Here is a 25,528-nt window from a genome sequence, read left to right as displayed (position 1 = left end):
GCTCGACTCCGCTCGCTGCTTTTCATTCCTCTCGACAAAGTTTCATTCAACTGAGTAAGATGTGATGATAAAATGGGGGCGAGTCTTATTGAACAATGAGAGGAACCTACAGAGAGGAGAAGAAAGCGAGTTCTGCGAGGAGGTCTCTTTACTGATTACACACACACACACACACACACACACACACACACACACACACACACACACTGTTGTAGGGTTTGAAGAAAACAAATGTTCGATTTGACCTGTTTTTCCTGCATCCATGTCGACAGGTTTCTTCTTTATGGTTTTCCTTCACGTTCCTAAGCATTTCTTCAGTCGTGTCTTGAGGTCAGGTTTTGTATCTCCTCATGCAGGACCTCCATATAATTTATATATATGGAATTTTTTTTCTATTTAACATTTAGTCCATATTTCCTGTTAAAATAACCTTCATTATTCTGGGTAGATGTTCTGCTAGAACTTTAAGTTTAAGTGTTCTCAAAGTCAGGTACTGATGTTCAATATGGTGGAGTTTGGAGCTCTATTGCAGGAGATCTTCACGAATCTGAGTTTGGATACAGGTGTAGTCGTGTTGGAACAGGTTTGGGTCTTCAAGTTCCAAATGTGCTTCTACCAAATCCAAAGGCATTCACTTTGTGTGCCTCCGAATTTCATGGAACAATTTAAACTTTTTATCCATTTTGTATTTTTTAGAGGCTCTTTATCATATGACCTGAAATGAAGATTGAAGAATTCGAACCAAAATATTTGCCAGGATCAGGATCATCTCATACATTATACAGAGAGGAAAGATCTCGAAAGGTCACTAAAATTCAACAAGGAAGTGAGAAGAATAAGGCTTTTGGTCCGTCTGGTTTTGTTTACGCAGGAAATCTTGCACAAAACAGGAAAAGATAAAAGTCAAATAAACCATTGCCATGTTTGGGGTCAATTTGGGGTCAGTTCATGCAAGTACTGATTTACAGCAAGAAGGTGTAGCGGCCAGTTGTCTTTGAAGTACACCATTCCTGAGCAAAAGTATTGATCCCCCTTTTATATATGATTTTAATACAATTCAGTTTTATTTGTATAGAGCCTTAATATATACAGACACTTCTGCACACACGTAAATAATTATTACTTTATGCCTCATTATTAATTATTCAATTATTTATCTCCTTTTGTCTTTTTTTGTTATTTTTTATTAATTCTGTTTAATGCAAGAAAAAAAACTCCCTGAGATGTTAAGAGGATGAAACCTTAAGAGGAACCAAACTCAAAAGATATCCTCATCATCATCCTCATCCTCGTGGCACCTACATTTCCAATCCAATAGGGGTGCCAAAACTTTGCTGCTTCTTTGGTGCTTCTTTTTTTCCCCCTGAACATGTTGCTCTGATGATGATGATAGGATCTTTAGTGTGTGTGTGTGTGTGTGTGTGTGTGTGTGTGTTGGAAGTTCAAGAATTCACCACCTTGGATCTCACCATCTCACCCCACCGTGTGTGTGTGTGTGTGTGTGTGTGTGTGTGTGTGTGTGTGTCGGAAGTTCAAGAATTTCGACAAATGGCATGAAGAGGTGCCAATACTTTTACTCGAACGCTCTTGACATCGCTCGCGCGCACCCCACAATACACGCACACGCGCGCGCGCGTATAGCACGCACGCACGCACGCACGCACACGCGCACACTTTCGCCCTCCCCTTCCTCCTTGCACCAGTGCACGCGCGTCCAGCTCGGTCTCTTTGCGCTTGCAGCTGCGAGTCTGTGCTCGCGCGCGCGCTCCGGACTCCGTTTCTCCCTCCGACTCTTCTCCCTCTTTTTTCTTCTTCTCCATCCTCCTTCCAATCTGCATGAGCCGCGACTCCGGGGACTCTTCCCTCATCTCCGTTACCGGAACGCGGGTGAGATGCATTTTTACAATCCAGTCTTTTGCGCTTTTGTTTGACGGAGAGGTCGGGGTTTGAACTGGACGCGCTCGCACTCGCGCGTGCAGGGTCACTCCTGGTGCCTTTGGTGCGCACCGTCTGCGCGTCCCTTTTGTCTGCTCGGTGCTGGTCGGGATGAAGGTCTGAACTTCTGTTCATTGTTGACAAATTTCCGTTTTCATGCAGTGAGAAGAAAAAAAGTTCAGCTTTTAAAATTATTATTATTTAAAATTAAATATTCATGATTTTATTGTAATTTGATTTTATACTAAATGCGTAAAAATGACTACCAAGAATGCATTTTCTAATTAGATTATTTTTTTCATTGATTTATCTATTAATATTTATTTTTCACATACTAGATGACAGTAAGAATCCATATATTTGGTGTAGTTTTAGTCTCAAAGAATTCTCTCTTTTCTCTTTTATACTACTACTACTACTACTACTAATAATAAAAAAAAACAGGGCAGAATGGGTCCGAATCCCACCTCCTTCCCTTGTGCATGGAGTTGCATGTTCTCCCTATGCTTTGTGAGGTTTCCTCTAGTACTCTAGTAGACCCCCAACACCCCCCCCCCCCACACACACACACACACCCTTTTTCTCTTTCCTTTAGTCTGATTCCATGTATTGTAGGCTACTGATTTCTAGATGATCTGTAGTGAGTGTAAATAGGTGTGTTTGTGTGGTTGCCCTGTTATGGGTTGTGAACACAATTCCGGGGTGTCATCGGAATTGTGCCCCGAGTCTCCTGGGATGGGCTGCAGACTTCCTGTGAGGCTTCATGTGACGAAAAGGAGGTGTTTGTTTTTTTTTCCGTGAAGGTTTTTGCTTTATTTACAAAAATTTTAGAGCGCAGCCATATTTAATGAGACTCACCAATGAGAGCCATCGTTCCTGCTCATATCATCAGACTTCCCTAAAACTTAGGATGGAAAATTTCAAAGAGTTCACAGAGATCCCAGAGTGTGGCGAGATAATTGTGCTGGGATTCGAACCCACAACCTTTCAGCCAGAATCCTTCTCTTGTCCATAGTACCAGTATTTCATACACTCCGCCCTACATAGTATTATTGTTCAGCTTTCAGCTTCTTCTTCAGATTATTCAAGGATGCATCAGTGTTCAATTTCTTCAACATCAGTCATTTTTATAAAAGACATAATGAAATGTCAAAAAATCGGAGAAGGCCATGAAATGGTCGATTTTGCCGATTTATATGAAACCTGTCAATTTTTTCTAGAAGCAGTCTAAATATAAAGGTTTGGGGGTTTTTTTGCTTTTTTAAAAAAAAATTTATTGACAACTTCAACCTTCCTTCATATTTAATAAACACTGGATCATCAGCCGGCCACAGTGGCTCCAGATCCTGTCTCAGATCTCACTGGCTGCAATGAAACCTGGATACACACACACACACACACACACACACACACACACACACACACACACACACACACACACACACACACACACAACAGGAAATGTAGCATCTCTGGTCCTTCACATTGTTTTGGGGAAGTTGGAAGAAACTGAAGAACCCCAAACAAACCCATGAAAGAATGAAGCAACTCGACACCAAGCTCAGGTTCAATCTTTTGGTTCTTGGAGCTGTGACGTGTTTCGTTAATTAAAAATCTTTAATTAATTGCTGACCTGACCCTGATTTGACATCTCAATAGTCTGTAAGATGTAATTTCTCCCTCGTGGCACGTCAATCATTCTGGGTTGTTCTTCACGATCTGTGACACCTCCTCCAGTGTGGACAGTTCAACATCCATAGAAAAAGCTCCATTGGTTGAAGCGAGAAGTGGTGTGATGTGTACTGGTATTCAAATGAACCATAGTTTAATGAGCTATAACAGTCTTTTAGTGGTCTTGAGGTCAGGGGATTGGTGGTGCACCCAGGTAGGGTTCATCATTAGAAACTATGAAAATACAAAATTCTCGCTTTACATCTGTTGTAACAAATATCCCGCCTCTTGCTGTGTTTTTTCTCACTCCTCGTCGCGTCTCTCTTCCTGCTCGTCTTGGCAGCAGATGGGCTCCTTATGGCAATTTTGACACCTAAGCTGTTCCCCTGTTGGCTTTGAGTCTTTCGACACGTTCGGAGCTGGCAAAAGTTGAAGCAAGTGGTGTGAAACTCGCGATTATTCTCAGTGGAGACGCGACAGCTCTATTTTCTCATCGGTCTGAAAACCCGCTGCCGTGGTCCAATCTCAGGCTAAACGGAACGTTTTGCCGAATCGAATCGATTTAATGCGAGGCGTCAATACGCGTTTTAAAAAGCGTCTCAATTTTAAGCCGGATTCCACTTTATCGTTCTACACTTACATTTATGGCATTTGGCAGACGACCCTTATCCAGAGGGACAATTATCTCATAAACTCGTTTATATAACTGAGCGATTGAGCCAGTGCTGGGATTTGAACTCATGACCTCCCAATTTTAAGTCCATAACTTTAACCAAAGAACCGCCGGCATCTGTACTACCCTACAGAGTGCTTTATTGGTTTGTTCCATTGAAAAAAAAAACCATTGACCTCAAACTACATATAAAAAACCGCACTACATTGCATTTCATTTGAGGGCTTCAAGAACTTTAGAGGTTTAAGGTTTAAGATGTGGTCTGAGGAAGTGATTTATTTTTTAACCAGGAAGAACATAAAGGCAGAACCCTATAGGAACCATAGAACCTTTTAGAAGTTAATATCAAGGAATTAAAATACTAATATTAAATTAATATAATCAGCAAAGTCTTTCAGTATCTTTCTGGTCTTTTTGCTCATTCATGGTTCTAGATTTCTAGAGAGGAACCATTCAAAGCTTCGTTTTGTATTGAACATTAAAGGTTTTAAATCATGGAAAGCTCCGATAATTAACCCCTGAATAAACTCGAGAAAATAGTTACATATTCAAAGAAAGTATTACAGCATAAAAAGTTTGTTGACCAGTTTATCTGTGACATTATAATCCATAAACCTTTATAAGAAAAGAATCTGGATTGCACACGTCTCGTAACGAAATGGCGTTTAAATAAACGCATTCAGGTCCATTATCAGGGCCATAGTGCTCTTATGCTATTATGTGAAGGTTCCACTGACAAACCTGATACAAATCACATCTTTCCTAACTCTATCAGTGCTTTTTTTTTTGTCTTAGCTTTTTGTTTCCTGCCATTGTGGTGGTCCCTCGGTGCATTTGTCACGCTTGTCCACTCGGTTCAGCCGATCTGTTGACTGTGAAATTGGCCCTCTGCCGAAGCATGTTGCCACTTTATCTCTCCGAGAAGGAGACTCACCAGTCCAATTTGCTCTTCATTGAGAGTTTAAAAAATCCAGGGGGTGATGGGTTCTAGTACTATCATACCGGGAAAAAGAAATAGGCTCCACTCGTGCATCTGAGCTGTGAGATTCGGGAGAAACAATGTCTCTTATAGCACGGAAAAGTCCAAATAGTCTTCAGGAATCGTTGGATTTTGTGCTTTTAATAACACATCCAAACTTCCTTCCAAGACATAACATCATCTCCACTGGAGAGCGATTAATGATCTCACTTTACACCAAATGCACCACACTGCTACACACATAATGTCAGAATTTTCCTCTGGAGAGAATTTAAAGGTCTTATGTAGAACAATTCAACCAAAGGTTCCCACTACAAGCTACGAAAATACAAGTTCAGTATTGTATGTAAGGCACTGTATAGACTTACATGATTACTGTTATTATTTTATATACAGTAATAACCCGCTTTTACCGCGGTTCAAATCTGGAGCCCCCGATTTATTGCGGAATTGCATTTGCCACATATCTGATTAGTTTGGCTGATTTTCCCGGTGTCTCAAGGAGATCAAGATAGACCAAAAAAATTTTGTTTTTATGGAGCTTTATGTTGAAATAATGAAATCTATTAATAAAAATATCATTATTAATTATAAAATAAAGTAAAATGTTAATACAGTACAGTATACATAAAATAGAATTTATATATATATATATATATATATATATATATATATATATATATATATATATATATATATATATATATATACACACACATTTATTTCAAGATAATACACAGTGAATATACAGATAGTATACTGACATATAGATAGATAGATAGATAGATAGATAGATAGATAGATAGATAGATAGATAGATAGATAGATAGATAGATAGATAGATAGATAGAAGGTGATAAGGTGATAAATTATGGCATTTAAGAAATGTGCAAGCTGAATAAACAGTCTACTATATATATATATATATATATATATGAATGTGAAATGTTGGGCAGAATGTACAGTGAGGATATAAAGATATAAAGATACATATAGATAAAAATAGTGCAGATGTAATGAGGAGTTAAAAAAATATATACTATGTAATATGTGCATGTATTATACAGAGGTTATATACAGTGTTTTTTTTGTTTGTTTTTTTACAATACTTTAATCATTTTACAATTTACAATTATATATAAACTTTCTTTCGGCTTCTCCCATTAGGGGGGGCCACAGCGGATCATCCGCATGTTTGATTTGGCACATGTTTTTACGCTGGATGCCCTTCCTAACGCAACCCTCCCCATTTATCCGGGCTTGGGACCGGCACTAAGAGTGGCTGGGGTCGGTTCCCTGACCGGGGATCGAACCCGGGCTGCAACGGTGAGAGCGCCGCATCCTAACCACTAGACCACCAGGGGACCTATTTTATATATAGTTATCATTATTCAGAGATAATGCAAAATGTACAGGAAGGAAGGAAGAGAACTGTACGATGGTGACCTGTGACTTCGTATCAGGTGAAGACGAGTGGCCGATAAGAGATCTATATATCTGAAAAGACCTCTTCAGAAAATACAAGATGAACAGAACAGCGGTAATCGCGTTGTTCAGAACAGAGAGTAATTGCCATGTCAGGTTTGTGGCGTTCCCATTTCTGCAGCAGTTATCCGAAGAAATTTGGTCTGCTGAACGTCTGTAGCTTTATCTGGAGCAACATGCTGTCAACTTGCTCAACAATCCAAAACGAGCCCTCAAGGAAGGATTCTTGCAAGGGTTCTTTATTGCTTCGTAAATAGATAATGGTCTCTTTAGAAATCTGCTTTAGACTGACAAACTTTCATATGTGAACGAATTCTCGTTTTTTTTTTTTAAAGTACATCCTGAGTTCATCCCTATTGTGTCTTGATTCTTTCGTGTCAGGTTCTTTTTAATGCAAGGCACAATGGACTGCAGCAGATGCTAAGCCACCATATTGTGTGATGTTCTCAGCATGTGTTGAAGCTCCCCAGCTCATTTCTTGATCCTCGTGCATTGGAGATATCAAAGAGTTCATGCGCTTTACATCCCTAATGCTCTTTCTTGTCATATGATTCTTCCGTCTACAAACTGATGCAATACACCATTGTATCCTAACACATATGTACACTATATATACATATTATATAGGTCATATTTTGATGAATAAATTAAATTTGTGGTTCTTTTTTTTTTCCGTTTTTATTAATATTACATCCAAACTACTTATCGTGATCCTGCTTTGTTGAATAACGCATGCAATTTGCTGCTGCTTGCTGAGCTTCAGTCTGGTCGAAGTGCGTCAGTAAAGAATAGATAAGATTTTATTCCTTATGTGCTACAATCCAAAATAACACACACACACACACACACACACACACACACACACACACACACATATACACTTTTAGTATGCTTTAGGAGCCTTTACTGTTGACATGAATGATAACAATATGCCTGATCTCAGCACCGTACATCAGACCTGCTCCGTTCATTTTTCATAACTCGAGGTACAGCTAACGGTGCTAAATTATGAATGAAACTTTCAGAATGTATACTCGGGTCCAAAACATAATCTACAAGCATGTAACTTTTGCAAAAAAAAAAAAAAAAAAGCGCATATATATAAGCCGCACTGAATTTTACAAATATTTTCAGTTTTTACATAAATAAGCCGCACCTGTCTATAAGCCGCACTATTGCTGTCTACTGTCTACACTAATGTACTTTACACAGTCTTTAACAAAAGACACATTACACACGGTGTAACGGGTCAAATATGTTGTGCTTCCTTTAAGAGCAGAGCGGTATTTTGGGAATAGCCCACCACTGCATTCTCCCGGTATTACTGCGTGTGTGTAAGACTGAGGAATATGTCCTTATTATTTTCTGATGCTCATTTCTAAGTTTCTTTGACTAACCCTTAACACTGTTGCAAAGAAAAATAAAAAAGCACGAGTTTTGGAAACCTGTCTGTGCTTATATGATTTCTGTTGTAACTGGAGTTAGCGAGCTCTCCATTCACCCAGACTCAACGCGCTACAACGGCTTGATTCTAAACAGTAGCCTAGCAAGAAAGTCATTGTTCACTGTCTTCCTCCCTCCTTTCACAACTATTTCTCTCGGGAGTTTATCTTTTGGCATCGTCGTGCGTTTAAAAATCACCCGGTGAAAGTTTTTCTCCCGATGCCGTGCAGCTCAGAACACAGGTGAGGTGCGTTTTTTCGTTTCCGTTCGGAAATTTCATTGGTCTAATGTTATGGGGTTCAGTTTTTTGGCTTGAAGTTTGTGAAACCGGGAAAAACCCAGGAAAAATTATTAAATTAGCCGCTTTGTTGTTTAAGCCGCGGGGTTCAAAATGTGGGAAAAAAGTAGCGGCTTATAGTCCGGAAAATATAATAATTGCATAAGGATTTACTAAATATTATATAATTACATAAATATATTATATAATTACATAAATATTTAAAAAAATTCACTTAATTAATAAGGCTGTCAAAATTGCCGTGTCACTAGCGCAAATGAATTTTAACGGCACTGATTTAATTTATATAAATCAATAAATAGAAAAGAGGTGAAATTAAAACCACCCATTTATTCACAACATCCTTTTTTCACTCAGATATATATAAAAATAATGTATCATAACTTTTGTTTTGTTTTGTTTTACTTATGTTTTACTGAAGTCTCAAATCAAGCACCACAATCCACCATGATGCACACATCCGGCAATAAAAACCGTCCGTGTGGAAACATAGCAAAAATTCTATTTAATGCCCTGATGACTTCTGTCATTTAAAACAGTGTTATTACTTTAAAACATTTACAAGTATAATTTGTCTTTGTGCTCTATGTTGAGTTTGGTTTTACTAATAATAAACATTTGCATAAAGCATCTATATTTGTCCATGCACATTGATTAGTAATAAAAACTTAAAGTATTAATTTAAGGTACATTTGGAACAGATTAAAATTTGTAATAAAAAAATAAACTCATGACAATCATGTGATTTTCGTGATTAAATATATTTAAATCGATTGACAGCCCTAATATTTACATAATGATTTTCCAAATATTATATAATTACATAAATATTTACAAAATATTACATAATTATACTATATATTACATAAATACATTAATACATAATTACATAAAAACATATATTACTTTTTATTTTTATTTTTTACATGTATCACTACAAAGATATGTCCTGTTTTAATTATGGAATATTTTGTCAATTATACAGCACATTTACACCCTTATCCAAAACAATTTACAGTTATCTCATGTATATAACTGAGTATTTGAGAATCCAATGCCTTAACCATTGAGCTACCACTTCCTACACCCATGGTTGGGACTGGAGCTCATCACTGGGCATCATTTACACACTCATTTAGCCTGTATAATTTCCTTCAGGTTCTCTGGTTTCCTCCAAACACAAAAAATAAAAAAATAAAATAGGAGACAGTATTGGGACTTCTAATTCCCACTGGTGTGGATGAGTGGTTAATAAATGTAGGTGATGGACTGGAGCCCCATCCAGGGTTTATTCCAGACCCACCCCTATTGTTTCTCATTGTTTTGGCTTCAGGATTGACCAAAAGACCCTGACCAGGATAGAGTGAAAGTGTGTAAATGAATTCCACGCAAAGTAAAAGTCTAAAATGTCTACATAAAAAAAGGTACTCAGATATTTATGTACTTTTAGGTACTCAACATTTTACTTGAGCAGTTTCTTGAGTTTGTACAGGAATATCAGAAAAAATACAAATATTTTAAACTCAATAATTTTGTAATTTATATATATATATATATATATATATATATATATATATATATATATATATATATATATATATATATATATATATATATATATATATATATAATGTTACAATTGTTTCTAGTTATAACTCTTTGTCCTATTGATTTTGCCATTTGAGCAGAATATTGTGGGCGTTCCCTTTGTGCTCTGCGGTTGTCGAAAAGTGCACAGTTGCTACAAGACAAACATGAACATTCGGCTTGTATTCCCAAAAAGAAACTCGGGCATCTGCATTGCAAAAATTTCCCCTGGCACCATTCATTCTCGCTTTCTCATATGCAATTTCCTGCTCTTTGCTGAGTACCAATGAGTTCTTAAATAGCCCTCGAAAGATTGCCCTGGGTACCTGTCCCCTATACACAATCTTCCACACAAGGTAGATGAGAGTGTGTGTGTGTGTGTGTGTGTGTGTGTGTGTGTGTGTGTGTGTGTGTGTGTGTGTGTGTGTGTGTGTGTGTGTGTGTTTGCGCAATGAAGAAAAGGCTAGACTATCTATCGAGTTGCAGCCCAGCAGCAACTCAATACACCACTGCTATTGATTTCCTGTATGTGGCCCGGCCGCCCCCTTACAACAGTGTGGCCAAACCAGCAATCTGATAAAATGATGGATTTTTGTTCTTTTAGAGAAAGAATTTATAGACGAATACACGGTCCCTAGGCTGAATTTGGAATTTGTTCAAAGCTGTGGATTTATATTTCTGTCCATTACATCTTAAATTTCCCTTCAATAACATTGCTCGCACATGCATTCCAGGGGGGAATCTGAAAGACGGCATTGCAATACCAATTAAAATCGAATAATGGAGTGAGAACGGCATCGCTCCATGAATAGATCATAACCCGACCATAACATTTATAAAATTTAACCCCCACTCTTCTGGCAAGATGTTCCTCTCGATTTTTGAGTATGGTTGTGGTGATTTGGAACAATTTAGCCACAAGGGTGTTAGTAAAGTCAGGTAATGAGGTAGGTGAGATGAAGAGATCTGGGGTGCAGTCAGCGTTCACATTCATCCCAAAGGTGTTCAGTAGGGTTGAGGTCAGAACTATATAGCAGGAGATCTTCCACTCTAGCTCATGTAAAACATATCTTAATGGAGTTGGCTTTGTGCATAGTGGCATTGTCATGCTGGAACAGGTTTGGAGCTCTAAGATAAAGTGAAGGGAAAATGTTATGCTACCATCTCCAAAGACATCCAATACAATTGTTTGCCCCCACTTTGAGGTAACAGATTAGGAAGCAACCACCCATGGCTGGAAAAATCAGGTGTCCCAATACTTCTGTCCATATAGAATTTTTTCCATTGCTGCTTCACAGCAAGTCATTATAGCGAATGGCTCTAGTACAGTATAATAGCTGGGTATTTTTTGGAAATGTTTGGAACGCACTGGGAACAAAAGTAATGGATATAGTGGATCTGACTGAGCAGATTTTAATGAATAAGAACAGAAAAGTGTCAGATGTCTAATATATAGTCTAGACAGTCTATGCTTTAGTTCTATGCAAGGCTTTATTTCAGTCTCTCCATTCCAAAAATTGGAAAAAACAAATACTATATTATTGGAATATCCTTTTAATTCATGTACAATAACTATGCTAACCACCATGCTTAGCCAGTAAATTTCTTCGCTAGCTCCTGTGATCAGTGTAGCCAGGTACAATAAAAATTTTTAGACTTCATCTGCTTCTTGTTCTTGGCTGGGTCAGTTAATTTAACATCAGTATGCTAGCTTGTTAGCTAGCTAGCTGGCTTGCTCATTAGGGACAAACTTAGAGAACATCTTATTCTTATTACATTGTTTAGCATATTATTAATAGCGCTTGTTTTGTACATTTTCTCAATGATTATAGCCACATGTCTGGGTAAATTTTGTCTAAACCACCATCCATCCTTAAATTTAAACATTATGAAATGGTCAAATTTTATTTGTGTAATTTTAGAGTGTGTCATTTTCAGTAGATAGACCATGCCAGCCATTAACCCCATTACATTGTGTCAATTCCACTTTCTTCTTAACGCCCCATATGTGTCTCTGACCAACAGGAGGTGCTGTGAGTGAAAATGAAGTCCTTCAGCTGGTGCATACCCTTCACCCTTCTCCTCACAGCCCTCACCCTTCCCTCCCGAAGCGCCAAGAATCCTGGCATCAAAAATATCCCGGATCCCGATTCAGCACCATTTAATGGAGGCCGTTGGAGGAGTCAGAGTTCACGAGGCCTGTTTTCCCAAAAATCTTTGCAGCCTGAGGACGAGGGAGTGGGCCTGGAGGGTCTGAGTCCCGTCCGACTGGAAATGGGACCAGGAGACTGGGGTAGGGAAAGAGGCATAAGGCATTCGAGAGGGCACAAGCAGCATCAGGGAGGAGAGTTCCAACGCAAAGGGAGGAAAAATGGGCAAGAGGGGGGCAAAAAACATGGACGCAAGGACAGATCACATGGGAAAGGTGTGTCACAGACTCGTTTTGTGTACTAATGAAGGGATTTATAGCTACTAATGAAATGTTGGGGGGGTTATAACCCACTGCTAACTCAAACAAATGGTAGAAATAAAAATTATAAAAAATGATCTCATTATATAGATAGAAATTCATCTTTTCCTGTAAGTTTAAATGGATTTTTACTTATATTGTGCATCATCTTTTGAGTCGCATTTCAAGCAAAAGCAGTATTTTATATGTAATATATGAATATGTAATATAATATACATTTTATTGTATACTATATTTTAATAGCTGATTTTTTTGAGAAAATATTTAGCTTTTCATGTGATATTGATTAACTATATGAAATGATATAAATGTATAAATTTCTTCTTAAAAAATCTTAAATTTTGTGGTCATTTGAAATGCATTTGAATAGACTGAATGCTGCAGTGAAAGACCGCATATGCATTTCTTTCTTTAATAAATATCTCACTTGTAGAAGCATATATTCCCAGTCTCAGGTTTCCCTGACCCACATTTTTAAATCATTTAATTCACCCAATAACATCATGACGTGTCTCTAAAAAAGACGAAAAACCCAATTCATTTATAGACTAAACACAATTCTATGTCTCTTCTTTTAGGTTTCTTTCATGACCCCAGTACAGGATTTGGCTCTCCGATGAGAGACGTAGACGGAGCCTATTCTCGCTTGTCCAACCGTGAAGCCGCTGCGCTAGCAGAAGGCCCCGCCTCTCGCATCCCGGTAGCCACGGCGATGCCTGAGCATCCATCAACTCGAGCCCCAACCTCCACCAAACCACAGGTATCAATTCGGCCAAACTGCCCTTGAAAAGTTTTTTTCACTTCAATGGGACGTTGAGCTTTACGAGCGATTTATGCCGGTTCATTGGCACGCTACTGAGGGCCGTCCTTCCGCATGAAGAGTGTTTTTGAATGGTGGTGTTTTTTGTTGAGAAGAAAAGGATGGAAAATAGTGAAATAGTGTGTTTTGGAAGAAAAAAGTTTGTCTATTTCTTGCTATTTCTGTGTTTTTCCAAATTAAGTTCCAGAAGAGACCAGAATAGTTTGGTTGGTCATGTATGTGTATGATCTATTTGTAATACACATGCAATGACACAAAGGCTGGAAGTGGCAGAGTTGAAGATGCTGAGATTTTCACTGGGAGTGATGAGGATGGACAGGATTAGAAATGAGTTTATTAGGTAGGACGTTTTGGAGCCATGGTGAGGGATGGTTTGGACATGTGCAGAGAAGGAACATGGAGTATATCAGTAGAAGAATGCTGAGGATGGAGCCGCCAGGCAGGAGGAAAAGAGGAAGACCAAGGAGGAGGTTTATGGATGTGGTGAGAATGATATCGAGACGGATGATCCGCTATGGCGACCCCTAACGGGAGCATAATAAACAACCCTGTTTTAAACCAACGATAATACAAAACAAATTATTAATACATTATAGAGGAAACACAGTACCACATTCAGAATTTTTCCTTTGGCTCAAATATAGAAAGCAGTACATTCACACAGAGTGAAAGTTTTTTCTTTGCCATTTGATTTCAAAATGAAATTCACAAACAAATGCTTTTGCACAGAAAATTTTTATTGCAAAAATAAAGATTGAATGGTTTAAAAAAAAAATTAATTCCAAAACTATGCAAAGAACACACACAAAAAAAAACCCAGCACAGTTTTTCCTGAGTGCATTGTAAATATTATTTGGTTGTTTCAATCGCTGCAGGTGTGAGGGACCTGCTGGTGTAGATTTATTTGGCTGTGGCGCAGCACCTTTGCTTCTTTATTACTGCATGCGGGAACCTTTCCCGTTGTTCATAACGTGGTCCAAATGAGCTCAGTGTATGCTGGGATGGAGGCGGGGGGAAGGGGAGCGCCAAACAACACCAGTGTCGGGGAGAGAGGTGTCGCTCGCTTGCTCGTCCTTCCATCCTCCTCCTCCTCCTCCTTATAACCATCTGTTCTCTTTTCTCCTCCACTGGCTTGTTGTCAAGCGTGTGCGTCCTGTCGCTTTCCGCAATTAAGCTTGTTGTCATTTGTGTATCCAAAATCAAGCTCATGTTTGGTTACCATGGCACGTTTTGCTTCCATTTTATATGCACACTAGAGTCAAGGATGACAAACACACTCCTTAACACAACCGCTTAAACGTAATAAACACATTTCATGTGTTTTTGTCCTAATGGACTCATCTTCACCTTCAAACATGCGATAAGCAATTTTTCAGATGTCTGAATCTACTTTTTGTAGATTTTACTTTTAACGCAAGAGTTAACTTTTCTTCATCACTATGTCGACATGTTAACTGCTATGCTAACAAGCTAGGCAGACAGGACCCTACTCCTCCCTGGAAGCATAATTTTTTAAATCATATGCATGAAAAATTATTTTTATTCGGATAAAAATACTGTTCCACCAATTGCCCATATCTGTAGTAGGTAAATAATCAATCAACTGTAAATGTAAATGTATTCATGCTAGTCAATTTTCTGTTGCTTTTAGTTGTCTAGCTATGCTAGCTATTTTATTTGCTATATTTACAAAGAAATTCACAAGCAAGGCCACACATCATTTCTACATTTTATTTAAATTTTTTGTTATGAAAATCACTTTAAAATCCTTTAAAATCCTTATAGCTTAGCCCATATTAACTAGCTGGATAGTTTAGAAGCGTTTGCAAAATTTGACCCAAATTCTAAACTAGTGTTAGCTATCTAACTGACGATTTTTATAAAATAGTTTTAATAGTTTTGAAAGCTAGTTAATTTTAATAGTTAAGATTAAGTAAATGTATGAATATAAAATAATCTAATAAAAAATTCAGTTGTTTTTAGATAACTGGCTAGTTTAAGCTGTGTTTAAACAAAGAAATGTAAGTTAAAAAAAAAAAAAACATTTGTTAACATCATTAACTTCTCTTAGAAATCCTGTCTGGTTAACTGTTAGCGAGTTAGCTATGCTTTTAAAACAACTGTGATAACTATGTGAAAATAAGTTTTGTCAGGTTAGCTAACATTAAAGAGCTTGCTAACTATTTTTTTTGACGACGGAATTTAGAAATATGTAGGAATATGACTGAATATTGTCCCAGAAAGCTTTTTGCTAGCTGGCAATAAGATTATAACTTTGTGGGAGTTAAAAAAAAAAAGAAAAGAAAACAGTTTATGTTTTTTGTTTTTTTGTGAACTGTGAAAAAAAACATTTATTAATATGACTAATGTTCCTCTCAGAAAGCCAAGACGCTAACTGAATGCTAGAATGTATTTTCATCTCTCCTGCAATGTTTTTCTGTTTCAGAAATTGGTGAGGTGTAGCCTGACTGAGCAATGCTGCCATTGTTATTAAATTGATTGTTTTTCTAGTGAGAAGAAAGAACTTAAAAGTCTTTAAGAAAGCAGAAACATCATTATGAATGATGTATCGGTTTGGAAAGTGAATACGCTGGAAAAGATTGTATGTGGGTGCAGAGCAAAAGAAAAGACCCTAGTGCACAGCTCAATAGACACACTCAGAAGACTTGTATTAAATCTAAAGAACCATTAAGTCCTGCTGGTTTCTGTTTAACCTGCTGTGTACGAGCAGGCATGAACTTATGGTTGTAAACTAGCCCCTGGGGAGGTGGACTGATATGCTCCTATAGATATGGGTTCAGTGCCTCAAATTTGCAGTCTTAATTTAGCTTCGATCTGTGCTGCCATACAGATTAAGAGCCCAGAGCAACACGGCTCCATGTAATTAATTAAACATGTCTAGTGGTTTTAAAGTCCCCAAGCACGGAGTTGTACATTACGAAATGCGATCGATACGGAATAATAAATTGTCCTGATCATAAGCGAGAAATCTCTACAAGAGCTTATTGAGTGAGAAATCGAACTCATGTTTAGCCTCACCTCCGAAACAGGTTAATGCGAAGTATGAAGATGTTATCGACCTTCAGCTATGCAATCACGACCAGCATCCAAGAGGCGTTAATTATTTATATATCACATTTATTATTTCAAGACAGTGCTTCATTGGAAAATGTCCTGAACAGACAATACTGCCGCAACAGCAGATCATTGTTTTTTTTTTCATCTTTAAGAAAACGCATTCATTATAGTTCAAATTAGACTGCAATTTTGTGTATTAAAAGAAATGTGGGCAAATCTTTAAATGTGTATTTTGTAATCTACAATTAGGAAAGCGAAAGATTTTGTTTGTCAGATCGCTAAGATTAGCTAAGACTAGCTAGCTGGGTAACAGGAACTAATCCGATGAAATTTCTGACAGGATTTCGAACTCGTTCTTCAATCCTACATGTATTATCTTCACTGCTAAACCTAGTTAAAGAGCTAAACTAACTGGTTTACCTGACAGAAAGGATTTGAGATCAAAATCTCTGTATTGTTTATTGTTGAAAACAGTGAGATTGCTAATGTTATTCAACCTGACAGGATTTCTTTTAGATTTGTTAAATCTGTTGTGTCTGTTTGATTTGTTTTGCATTTATATTCATTCATTTGTTATATTTAGTGCCAGCTTCAGTGTTTGAATTGTCCGGTTAGTTAACGTGCCAGAATTTCTGTGAGAAAAATGCTAAAACTTGCCAGTTAGCTAGTGGGAGTGAATGTGATGGGATTATTACAGCTAAAGTTTGCCTTCTAGCATAAGCTAAACTGAATAGCTACCAAAATGTATAACTTTTTTAACACACACACAAAATACACACACACACACACACACACACACACACACACACACACACACACACACACACACACACACACACACAAAACCCACATACTGTCACAAAAACAGGTGTGAGTGAATGTATGTGTTTATGTGTAGGAAAAAAAAAGCTACATTAAAGGAAAAGCCATAAACAGTCTCTGTAGTAGAACTCCCTCGTTATAAAACAGGAAGCCATTAAAACCACCCGGGTCTGTGCCTCACAAAGTGCTTTGAGATTTTAAAACACTTTGATTTTGTGCTTTTTAAACAACAGCTTTTTATGGCACATACACAGATTGGTTCTGAGAGAGCTGTGAACGCCTGTGGCAGCGCACTGACACATGAAAAGTAGCCTGATTTTCACAACTCGGAAACAAATCAGAGTTTCGCCTCTCAGGAACAAAACCGAACATGCTCAATTAACACTCCGTTATAGAGCAAGGAAATGAACTATATGACTTTCGCTGTTTATCATAACTTCATGTTCACTATCGATGTGCTGTTATAGGAAAACAGTGAACGATGGTGTGATTCAGTCTAGTGTGAAGTAGAATTAACCCTGGAGATATATATATATATATTATCCATATATATTTGTTTATCCTTATTAAAATGCTTTACCTTTTATGCATGTATATATTGATTGTTGAACACTCTGAAATACCATCGTTTTAAAAGAATCGATTGTCCTGATTATAATCAAGTGATAAATCTCTACTAGAGGTTATTAAGTGAGAAATTCAACTCATGTTTAATCATTCATTAAGCATGTTTAAACCCATGTTTAATGGAACGTAAGAAGAAGCTTCTTATATATCATTCATAAAATGAATATGAATGTACAGTAAAGATTATGAATATCTTTCAATTTGATCTAAAATTCCCTGAGTCAGGTAATACAGTCAAATAAAGTAAGTTTAGCTGTAGATATAAATATGTATTTGCCAAAAGTTTGTAGACACCTAGTCATAAGAATGGTATGTGCTTTTTGAGCATCGCTTTCCACATTTAGTCCCACTTTGCTCAACCCTCCACTCTTCTGGGAAGATGTTCCACAAGATTTTGGAGTGTGCTTGTGGACATTTGTGTTAATCAGCCGCAAGGGTGTTAGTAGGTCCCCTGGTGGTCTAGTGGTTAAGATGCAGCGCTCTCACCGCTGCGACCCGGGTTCGATTCCCGGTCAGGGAACCATCCCCAGCCACTCTTAGTGCCGGTCCCAAGCCCGGATAAATTGGGGCGGGTTGCGTTAGGAAGGGCATCCAGCGTAAAACATGTGCCAAATCAAACGTGTGGAGGATCCGCTGTGGCGACCCCTAACGGGAGAAGCCGAAAAGAAAGTCAGAAAGTCAGCCGCAAGGGTGTTAGTAAAGTCAGGAAGGTGAGGTGAGGAGGCCTGGAATGCAGTCAGCGTTTCAATTCATCCAAAGGTGTTCAGTAGGGTTGAGATCAAAGCTCTATAGCAGGCCACTCAAGATCTTCCATACCGAATGAATACTTTTCAAGTTTTTCACCTGTTCATGAAACCATATTCAACATAGAGCAGGATTACAAAATGTTCTTGTAAAGGTTTTACAGTAATTGTTGTTTTAAATTACTTAATTCATCAAGACACCAAAGATAACTTTTGCTATGTTTCCACACGGACGGTTTTTATTGCTGGGTGTGTGCATCATGGTGGATTTTGGTGCTTGATTTGAGATTTGGTGCATCAGAAAAACAGATGTTTAGTAATGAAAAAAAACATTCCGGTGACGTTTATTAAAATTTTTTATATTTGAGTGAAGAAATTACGTTGTGAAATAAATGTGTGTTGCGCTGAAGTTTTTAATTTCACCTCTTCTATATTTATTACGGATTATTAATGCATTAATTTTGACAGCCCTAATATATACAGTGAGGAAAATAAGTATTTGAACACCCTGCTATTTTGCAAGTTCTCCCACTTAGAAATCATGGAGGGGTCTGAAATTGTCATCGTAGGTGCATGTCCACTGTGAGAGACATAATCTAAAAAAAAAAATCCAGAAATCACAATATATGATTTTTAAACTATTTATTTGTATGATACAGCTGCAAATAAGTATTTGAACACCTGTCTATCAGCTAGAATTCTGACCCTCAAAGACCTGTTAGTCTGCCTTTAAAATGTCCACCTCCACTACATTTGTTATCCTAAATTAGATTCAACTGTTTGAGGTCGTTAGCTGCATAAAGACACCTGTCCACCCCATACAATCAGTAAGAATCCAACTACTAACATGGACAAGACCAAAGAGCTGTCCAAAGACACTAGGGACAAAATTGTACACCTCCACAAGGCTGGAAAGGGCTACGGGGAAATTGCCAAGCAGCTTGGTGAAAAAAGGTCCACTGTTGAAGCAATCATTAAAAAATGGAAGAAGCTAAACATGACTGTCAATCTCCCTCGGACTGGGGCTCCATGCAAGATCTCACCTCGTGGGGTCTCAATGATCCTAAGGAAGATGAGAAATCAGCCCAGAACTACACAGGAGGAGCTGATCAACGGCCTGAAAAGAGCTGGGACCACCGTTTCCAAGGTTACTGTTGGTAATACACTAAAACGTCATGGTTTGAAATCATGCATGGTACGGAAGGTTCCCCTGCTTAAACCAGCACATGTCCAGGCACGTCTTAAGTTTGCCAATGACCATTTGGATGATCCAGAGGAGTCATGGGAGAAAGTCATGTGGTCAGATGAGACCAAAATATAACTTTTGGGTCATAATTCCACTAAACATGTTTGAAGGAAGAAAAATGATGAGTACCATCCCAAGAACACCATCCCTACTGTGAAGCATGGGGGTGGTAGCATCATGCTTTGGGGGTGTATTTCTGCACATGGGACAGGGCGACTGCACTGTATTAAGGAAAGAATGACAGGGGCCATGTATTGCGAGATTTTGGGGAACAACCTCCTTTCCTCAGTTAGAGCATTGAAGATGGGTCGAGGCTGGGTCTTCCAACATGACAATGACCTGAAGCACACAGCCAGGATAACCAAGGAGTGGCTCTGTAAGAAGCATATCAAGGTTCTGGCGTGGCCTAGCCAGTCTCCAGACCTAAACCCAATAGAGAATCTTTGGAGGGAGCTTAAAGTCCGTGTTTCCCAGTGTCAGGCCAGAAACCTGACTGATCTAGAGAAGATCTGTGTGGAGGAGTGGGCCAAAATCCCTCCTGCAGTGTTTGTAAACCTGGTAAAAAACTACAGGAAACGTTTGACCTCTGTAATTGCAAACAAAGGCTCCTGTACCAAATATTAACATTGACTTTCTCAGGTGTTCAAATACTTATTTGCAGCTGCATCATACAAATAAATAGTTTAAAAATCATATATTGTGATTTTTGGATTTTTTTTTTAGATTATGTCTCTCACAGTGGACATGCACCTACGATGACAATTTCAAACTCCTCCATGATTTCTAAGTGGGAGAACTTGCAAAATAGTAGGGTGTTCAAATACTTATTTTCCTCACTGTATATATACAGTACAGACCAAAATTTTGGACACACCTTCTCATTCAAAGAGTTTTCTTTATTTTCAAGACTATGAAAATTGTAGAGTCACACTGAAGGCATCAAAACTATGAATTAACACGTGGAATTATATATGGAATTATATACATAACAAAAAAGTGTGAAACAACTGAAAAATGTCATATTTCAGGTTCTTCAAAGTAGCCACCTTTTGCTTTGATCACTGCTTTGCACACTCTTGGCATTCTCTTGATGAGCTTCAAGAGGTAGTCACCTGAAATGGTCTTCCAACAGTCTTGAAGGAGTTCCCCGAGAGATGCTTGGCACTTGTTGGCACTTTTGCCTTCACTCTGCGGTCCAGCTCACCCCCTAAACCATCTCGATTGGGTTCAGGTCCGGTGACTGTGGAGGCCAGGTCATCTGGCGCAGCACTCCATCACTCTCCTTCTTGGTCAAATAGCCCTTGATGCCTTCAGTGTGACTCTACAATTTTCATAGTCATGAAAATAAAGAAAACTCTTTGAATGAGAAGGTGTGTCCAAACTTTTGGTCTGTACTGTATATGATAAAGTAACCTCTGTCTGTGTGTCTGTGTGTTTGCACATAGAAGGTAGGTCGAGGAAAAGCTCAAGGTGAAGTATTGCCTACTTTGGACATGGCTCTTTTTGACTGGACAGACTACGAGGACATGAGGCCTGAGGACAGCTGGCCATCAAACAAGAAAAAAGGTACAATGTGGTTTTATGTTCACTGCTAATACTAGCCAACTGGATAATGTGAATTATGTCTGAGGGGATGCTTTTTGTTATGTTTGTACATAATGATTGACCCTGATATTTATTTAATAATATGAAGCTTATCATTTAAAAGGAACTGAAGGAGTTAAAATGATCAAACGGACAGTTTGAATAAAGAAGATCTGAAGTCATATTTACTGTGAAGAATAGCTAGCTAGCTAACAGGAACTTCTGACAGGATTTCTTATTTTATTTGACTTAATTTTTAAAGCTTGAATGAAAAAATGTTTCTTGGAATTTACTTATTCTAAGCCCTCATTTAATTAAAATTAACTGCTACAAAAGCCAATTTTTTACAGCTAATCGATAAGCATTTTTTTACTATACTTCACTATATATATATATATGGCAAGATTAAGTTTATCTTCGGACACTCGAGGGAAAAAAGAGCCTGAGTGAGCGAGAAAAGCGAGAAAAGCCTCAGCAGGTCGATACTGAATTCACCACAAAAGCACTAGCTAAAAGTTAATTATATAAAAATAGGTTGACGGGCTGTTTAATAATCAAATTTTCCCGGTGCTGAGATTGCTTGAAGTAATCAATAAAAAATATTTTAATTATTATAGTTCAATTTGACCGTCAGCAAGTTGGACGCAGACACGCGTTCATCTTTCATAATGTTGTTATCGATTTCCGAAAGTGAACTCCGGCAGAATCAAGAACATGGTGCCATTTTGTGTTTTATTTATTTATTTTATATATGTATTTATTTTATATATATATATATATATATATATATATATATATATATATATATATATATATATATTTATAGCAAGCAAGCAAGCCACCAATCAGCGTGCGCTCTGTTTTTAACTTGTTTTGATTGGCGCTTGGCAGTGGCGGATTTAGGGGTCAAGGGGCGACATCTGCCCCATGCCAGCGGGGGGACACCGGGGGGGACACCCCACGGAACTGAGTTGATTAAGCAAAGAGTCTCGTTATAAAATTGATAATAGGAACATTGTAGCCATAATAAATCATAGTATTTTGGATATAAATATATATATTTTTGTATTTATTTTTTACACAAAGACAAACGTCGCAGCAAGAACATGAGTAACAGAAATGTGACCGTAAGCGAGGATGACGTTGAACCATGTGATCATCACCTCGACTGCCTGCCTGGTTGGTTCATGAACATAACAGCCAATAAGCAATAAGATTAATGAAACAGACCCCTGACCACACCAAGCATTTTTTTTAAAGTCTTATGTAAATCATTTCAGGGTCCTGCTGTGACCTCAGACATCACGAGTGCAAACCACATAACCGTGGTCTGAACAACAAGTGCTACGATGACTGCATGTGTGAAGAAGGTGGGTGCTAGTAATGGCTCATTCACAACTCTTTAAACAGGATTTCGATGATCCGTCTTCATTCTACTTTGTCCTCTACATCTGCCTCTTTTAAACCAACTACCTGCATGTCTTCCCTCACCACATCCATAAACCTCCTCCTTGATCTTCCTCTTTTCCTCCTTCCTGGTGGTTCCATTCTCAGCATTCGCCTACTGATATACCCCATGTCCCTCCTCTGCACATCTCCAAACCATCTCAATCGGGTCTAGCTCACCTTGTCTTCAAAACGTCCTACATGCGCTGTTCCTCTAATAAACTAATTTTTAATCCTGTCCATCGTCGCTCAACATTTTCAGCTCTGCTACCTCCAGCTCCATCTCCTTTCTTTCACTCAACACCACTGTCTCTAAACATACACACAGTTAAAGGCAGATAATAATAAAAATTTCTCAGGATGTAATAGCATAGAATTTTCCATTTACTTGAACTAGGAGACCCAAACCTAAAGTCAGCTTCATGAAGATATGCTTCACATGGGCTGGAGTGAAAGAACTTTGAGATAAACTGGAACTTTGACTGCACCCTAGGCCTCCTCACATCCCCTACATCAGTACCTGATTTTACTTTTAACACACTTGTGGCTGAATGTGGCAAAAGCACAATCCAAAATCTAGTGGAACATCTTCCCAGAAGAGAGGAGGACTGCAAATGGGGATTAAATGGTGGAATAAGATGTTCAAAAAACCACATACTGATCTTATGGTCAAGTGTTCACAAACTTTTGTCCATAAAGTGTATGTAGTGCTGAAATGTCTGACTTACCTAGATCATTCTCTATATGGAAAACTGTTCTTTCCGGGCAAAGTTTGTTTGTTGAGACTAAAATGTCGGGAAAAGAAAAGTCCACTGAACTCTCATTTGAAAAGGTGCGTGTAATTATTGCCGTTGATACAAAAATTACTTATTAAATCATTATTCTTGGGCTCTAAATTGGTCTCTACTTACAAAAAAAGGATCATAAATGTAAAATAAATGTCTACAAATGTCTACCCAAATACCTGAAAGATTGTCAAGCCAGGTTCGAAATGCACACGTGTGGATGTCACTAACACGTGCATGACAATGAGACGCAATTTCAAGCAACAGCAACAATGTGGCACAATGACAGACCTGAAAATGAGATTTTATATGGTGAAGCAATGAATCTGAAGGATTGGTTTAAATGAATCTATGCTCAGAATATTTACATAAATCCCATTCAATAAATCTAGCATTTCCTGCCAGTTGGCTGTGGAGAACATTTGAGTTTCATTTAGTAATATAGAAACAAAGTGTCTGAATTTTGTAGCTCTGAGACCTGACATATTTTCTGTGCACGAAGGTCTCCGGTGCTACGCCAAATTCCACCGCAAGCGAATGGTGACACGTAGACGCGGACGCTGCGTGGAACCCGAATCGGCCAACAGCGACCAAGGAGCTTTCATCACAATCTGAGGAGAAAGACACAGAGAGATGAAAAACGAAAAAAAACGATCATGGTCCTACAACCCTGTACCTCCTTCTAAAGACTTCAGATGGACTAAACCTGAATTGAAACGTTTAATGAGATGGAAAAAAAAAAAAGATCGGACCAAATCGTGTGTATGTTAACGTGCACTGTGTATCAACGTCACTCACACTGTACATATTGATTTTGTGGCTTGACTGGACAGGAAGCGTTTTTTTTGTTTGTTTGTTTGTTTGTTTTTTTACTGAAAAATTCTGCTGTAATTGTTATACTGCAGTGCTGTGGTACAGTTTTTTTTGTTTGCTTATTTTGTTTAGTTTTTTGTTGAAAAAATGATGATCCAGGCCAATTTATGTGTTATTTCTCAACATAATAATAAGATTACAAAATGATTTTTGGATGAACTTTTCAAAAAGTAATAATTAATTACATTCCAGTAAAATTATTTCATTGATTCTAATTAACAAATAGCAAATGTTTTACATCATTTTTTTCAGGAAATAATTGCCAGAATAAAGCAATTTTTTAACAATGTCTTATTGAGAAACATGCCATAAATTGAGCTCAGTACATTTTCTTGGCTTGTGAAAATTGATTGCAGGACGACATACTGTATGCAAGGGGAGATGCATCATTTTCTTCCTCGTTCAGTGATTTGTTTTGCGTTCCTGCCTTTATTTACAATGCAGCATTTGTTTTTCTAGCTTGAAGTGACCATCTGGAATTTATTTGGTCTGTGGAATACAGTATGTATTTTGTGGGGGTTTTTTCTTCAGTTACTTCACTGTCCTGATTAAACTAATGCAATTAATATCACATTGGTTTTTCCTTTTTTGGGGATGAATTGTTGAAACACACACATTTTTTCACACACATTCACACACTCATTCACACCTATGGGCAAATTGGCATAACCCCTGACATTCAACTACCGGCATGTGTTTGGGAAGTGGAAGCAAATTGGAGAAACCATAAGGAAACCCATATGCACATTCCGAGAACAAGGTCTTCCATTAGGTTTATTTGTGGTTTTCCAATAAAATCCAGACTCTTTACACCCATTTTTTAGATTATTGTTTGTAAGTGGGATGAACGACTGAATTGTTAATGTGACTGGTAATTAACAGATAAAGAACAGACTATGAATTCAAACAAATTAGGAAATGAAACATACATCTTTGTGAGTGGGGCAACAAAAAATTGTTTGC

General features: G+C 37.9%; 1 protein-coding gene across 2 annotated transcripts; it reads left to right on the top strand.

Annotated features, from left to right (window-relative positions):
- The first annotated feature begins 1,509 nt into the window (after positions 1 to 1,509).
- On the top strand, positions 1,510 to 25,136 carry draxina (dorsal inhibitory axon guidance protein a). Of its 2 annotated transcripts, none has more exons than XM_083535402.1 (7): positions 1,510 to 1,887; positions 12,097 to 12,496; positions 13,120 to 13,301; positions 21,326 to 21,443; positions 22,548 to 22,640; positions 22,742 to 22,831; positions 24,195 to 25,136. In XM_083535402.1, exons 2-7 carry the CDS (start codon positions 12,115 to 12,117, stop codon positions 24,305 to 24,307), a joined length of 978 nt encoding a protein of 325 aa, XP_083391528.1. In that variant the 5' UTR covers positions 1,510 to 1,887; positions 12,097 to 12,114; the 3' UTR covers positions 24,308 to 25,136. The 2 variants fall into 2 exon arrangements, with proteins under 2 accessions (XP_083391528.1, XP_083391527.1); XM_083535401.1 differs by having other exon boundaries at positions 1,620 to 1,887; positions 21,323 to 21,443.
- Positions 25,137 to 25,528: the final 392 nt, after the last annotated feature.

Source organism: Silurus aristotelis (genome assembly GCF_946808225.1).
Source record: "Silurus aristotelis genome assembly, chromosome: 29".
NCBI lineage: Eukaryota > Metazoa > Chordata > Actinopteri > Siluriformes > Siluridae > Silurus > Silurus aristotelis.
Note: the sequence above shows the minus strand (reverse complement) of the source record. Positions and strands in the feature narration are given on the sequence as shown.

What these genes read in the sequence shown, in the direction of transcription:
- draxina (XM_083535401.1), top strand. Translation starts at nt 12,115, where the DNA reads ATGAAGTCCTTCAGCTGGTGCATACCCTTCACCCTTCTCCTCACAGCC. An exon ending in CAACCTCCACCAAACCACAG is followed by an intron (nt 13,302 to 21,322) that starts GTATCAATTCGG and finishes GTTTGCACATAG; the next exon opens with AAGGTAGGTCGAGGAAAAGC. An exon ending in GCCATCAAACAAGAAAAAAG is followed by an intron (nt 21,444 to 22,547) that starts GTACAATGTGGT and finishes TTTTACACAAAG; the next exon opens with ACAAACGTCGCAGCAAGAAC.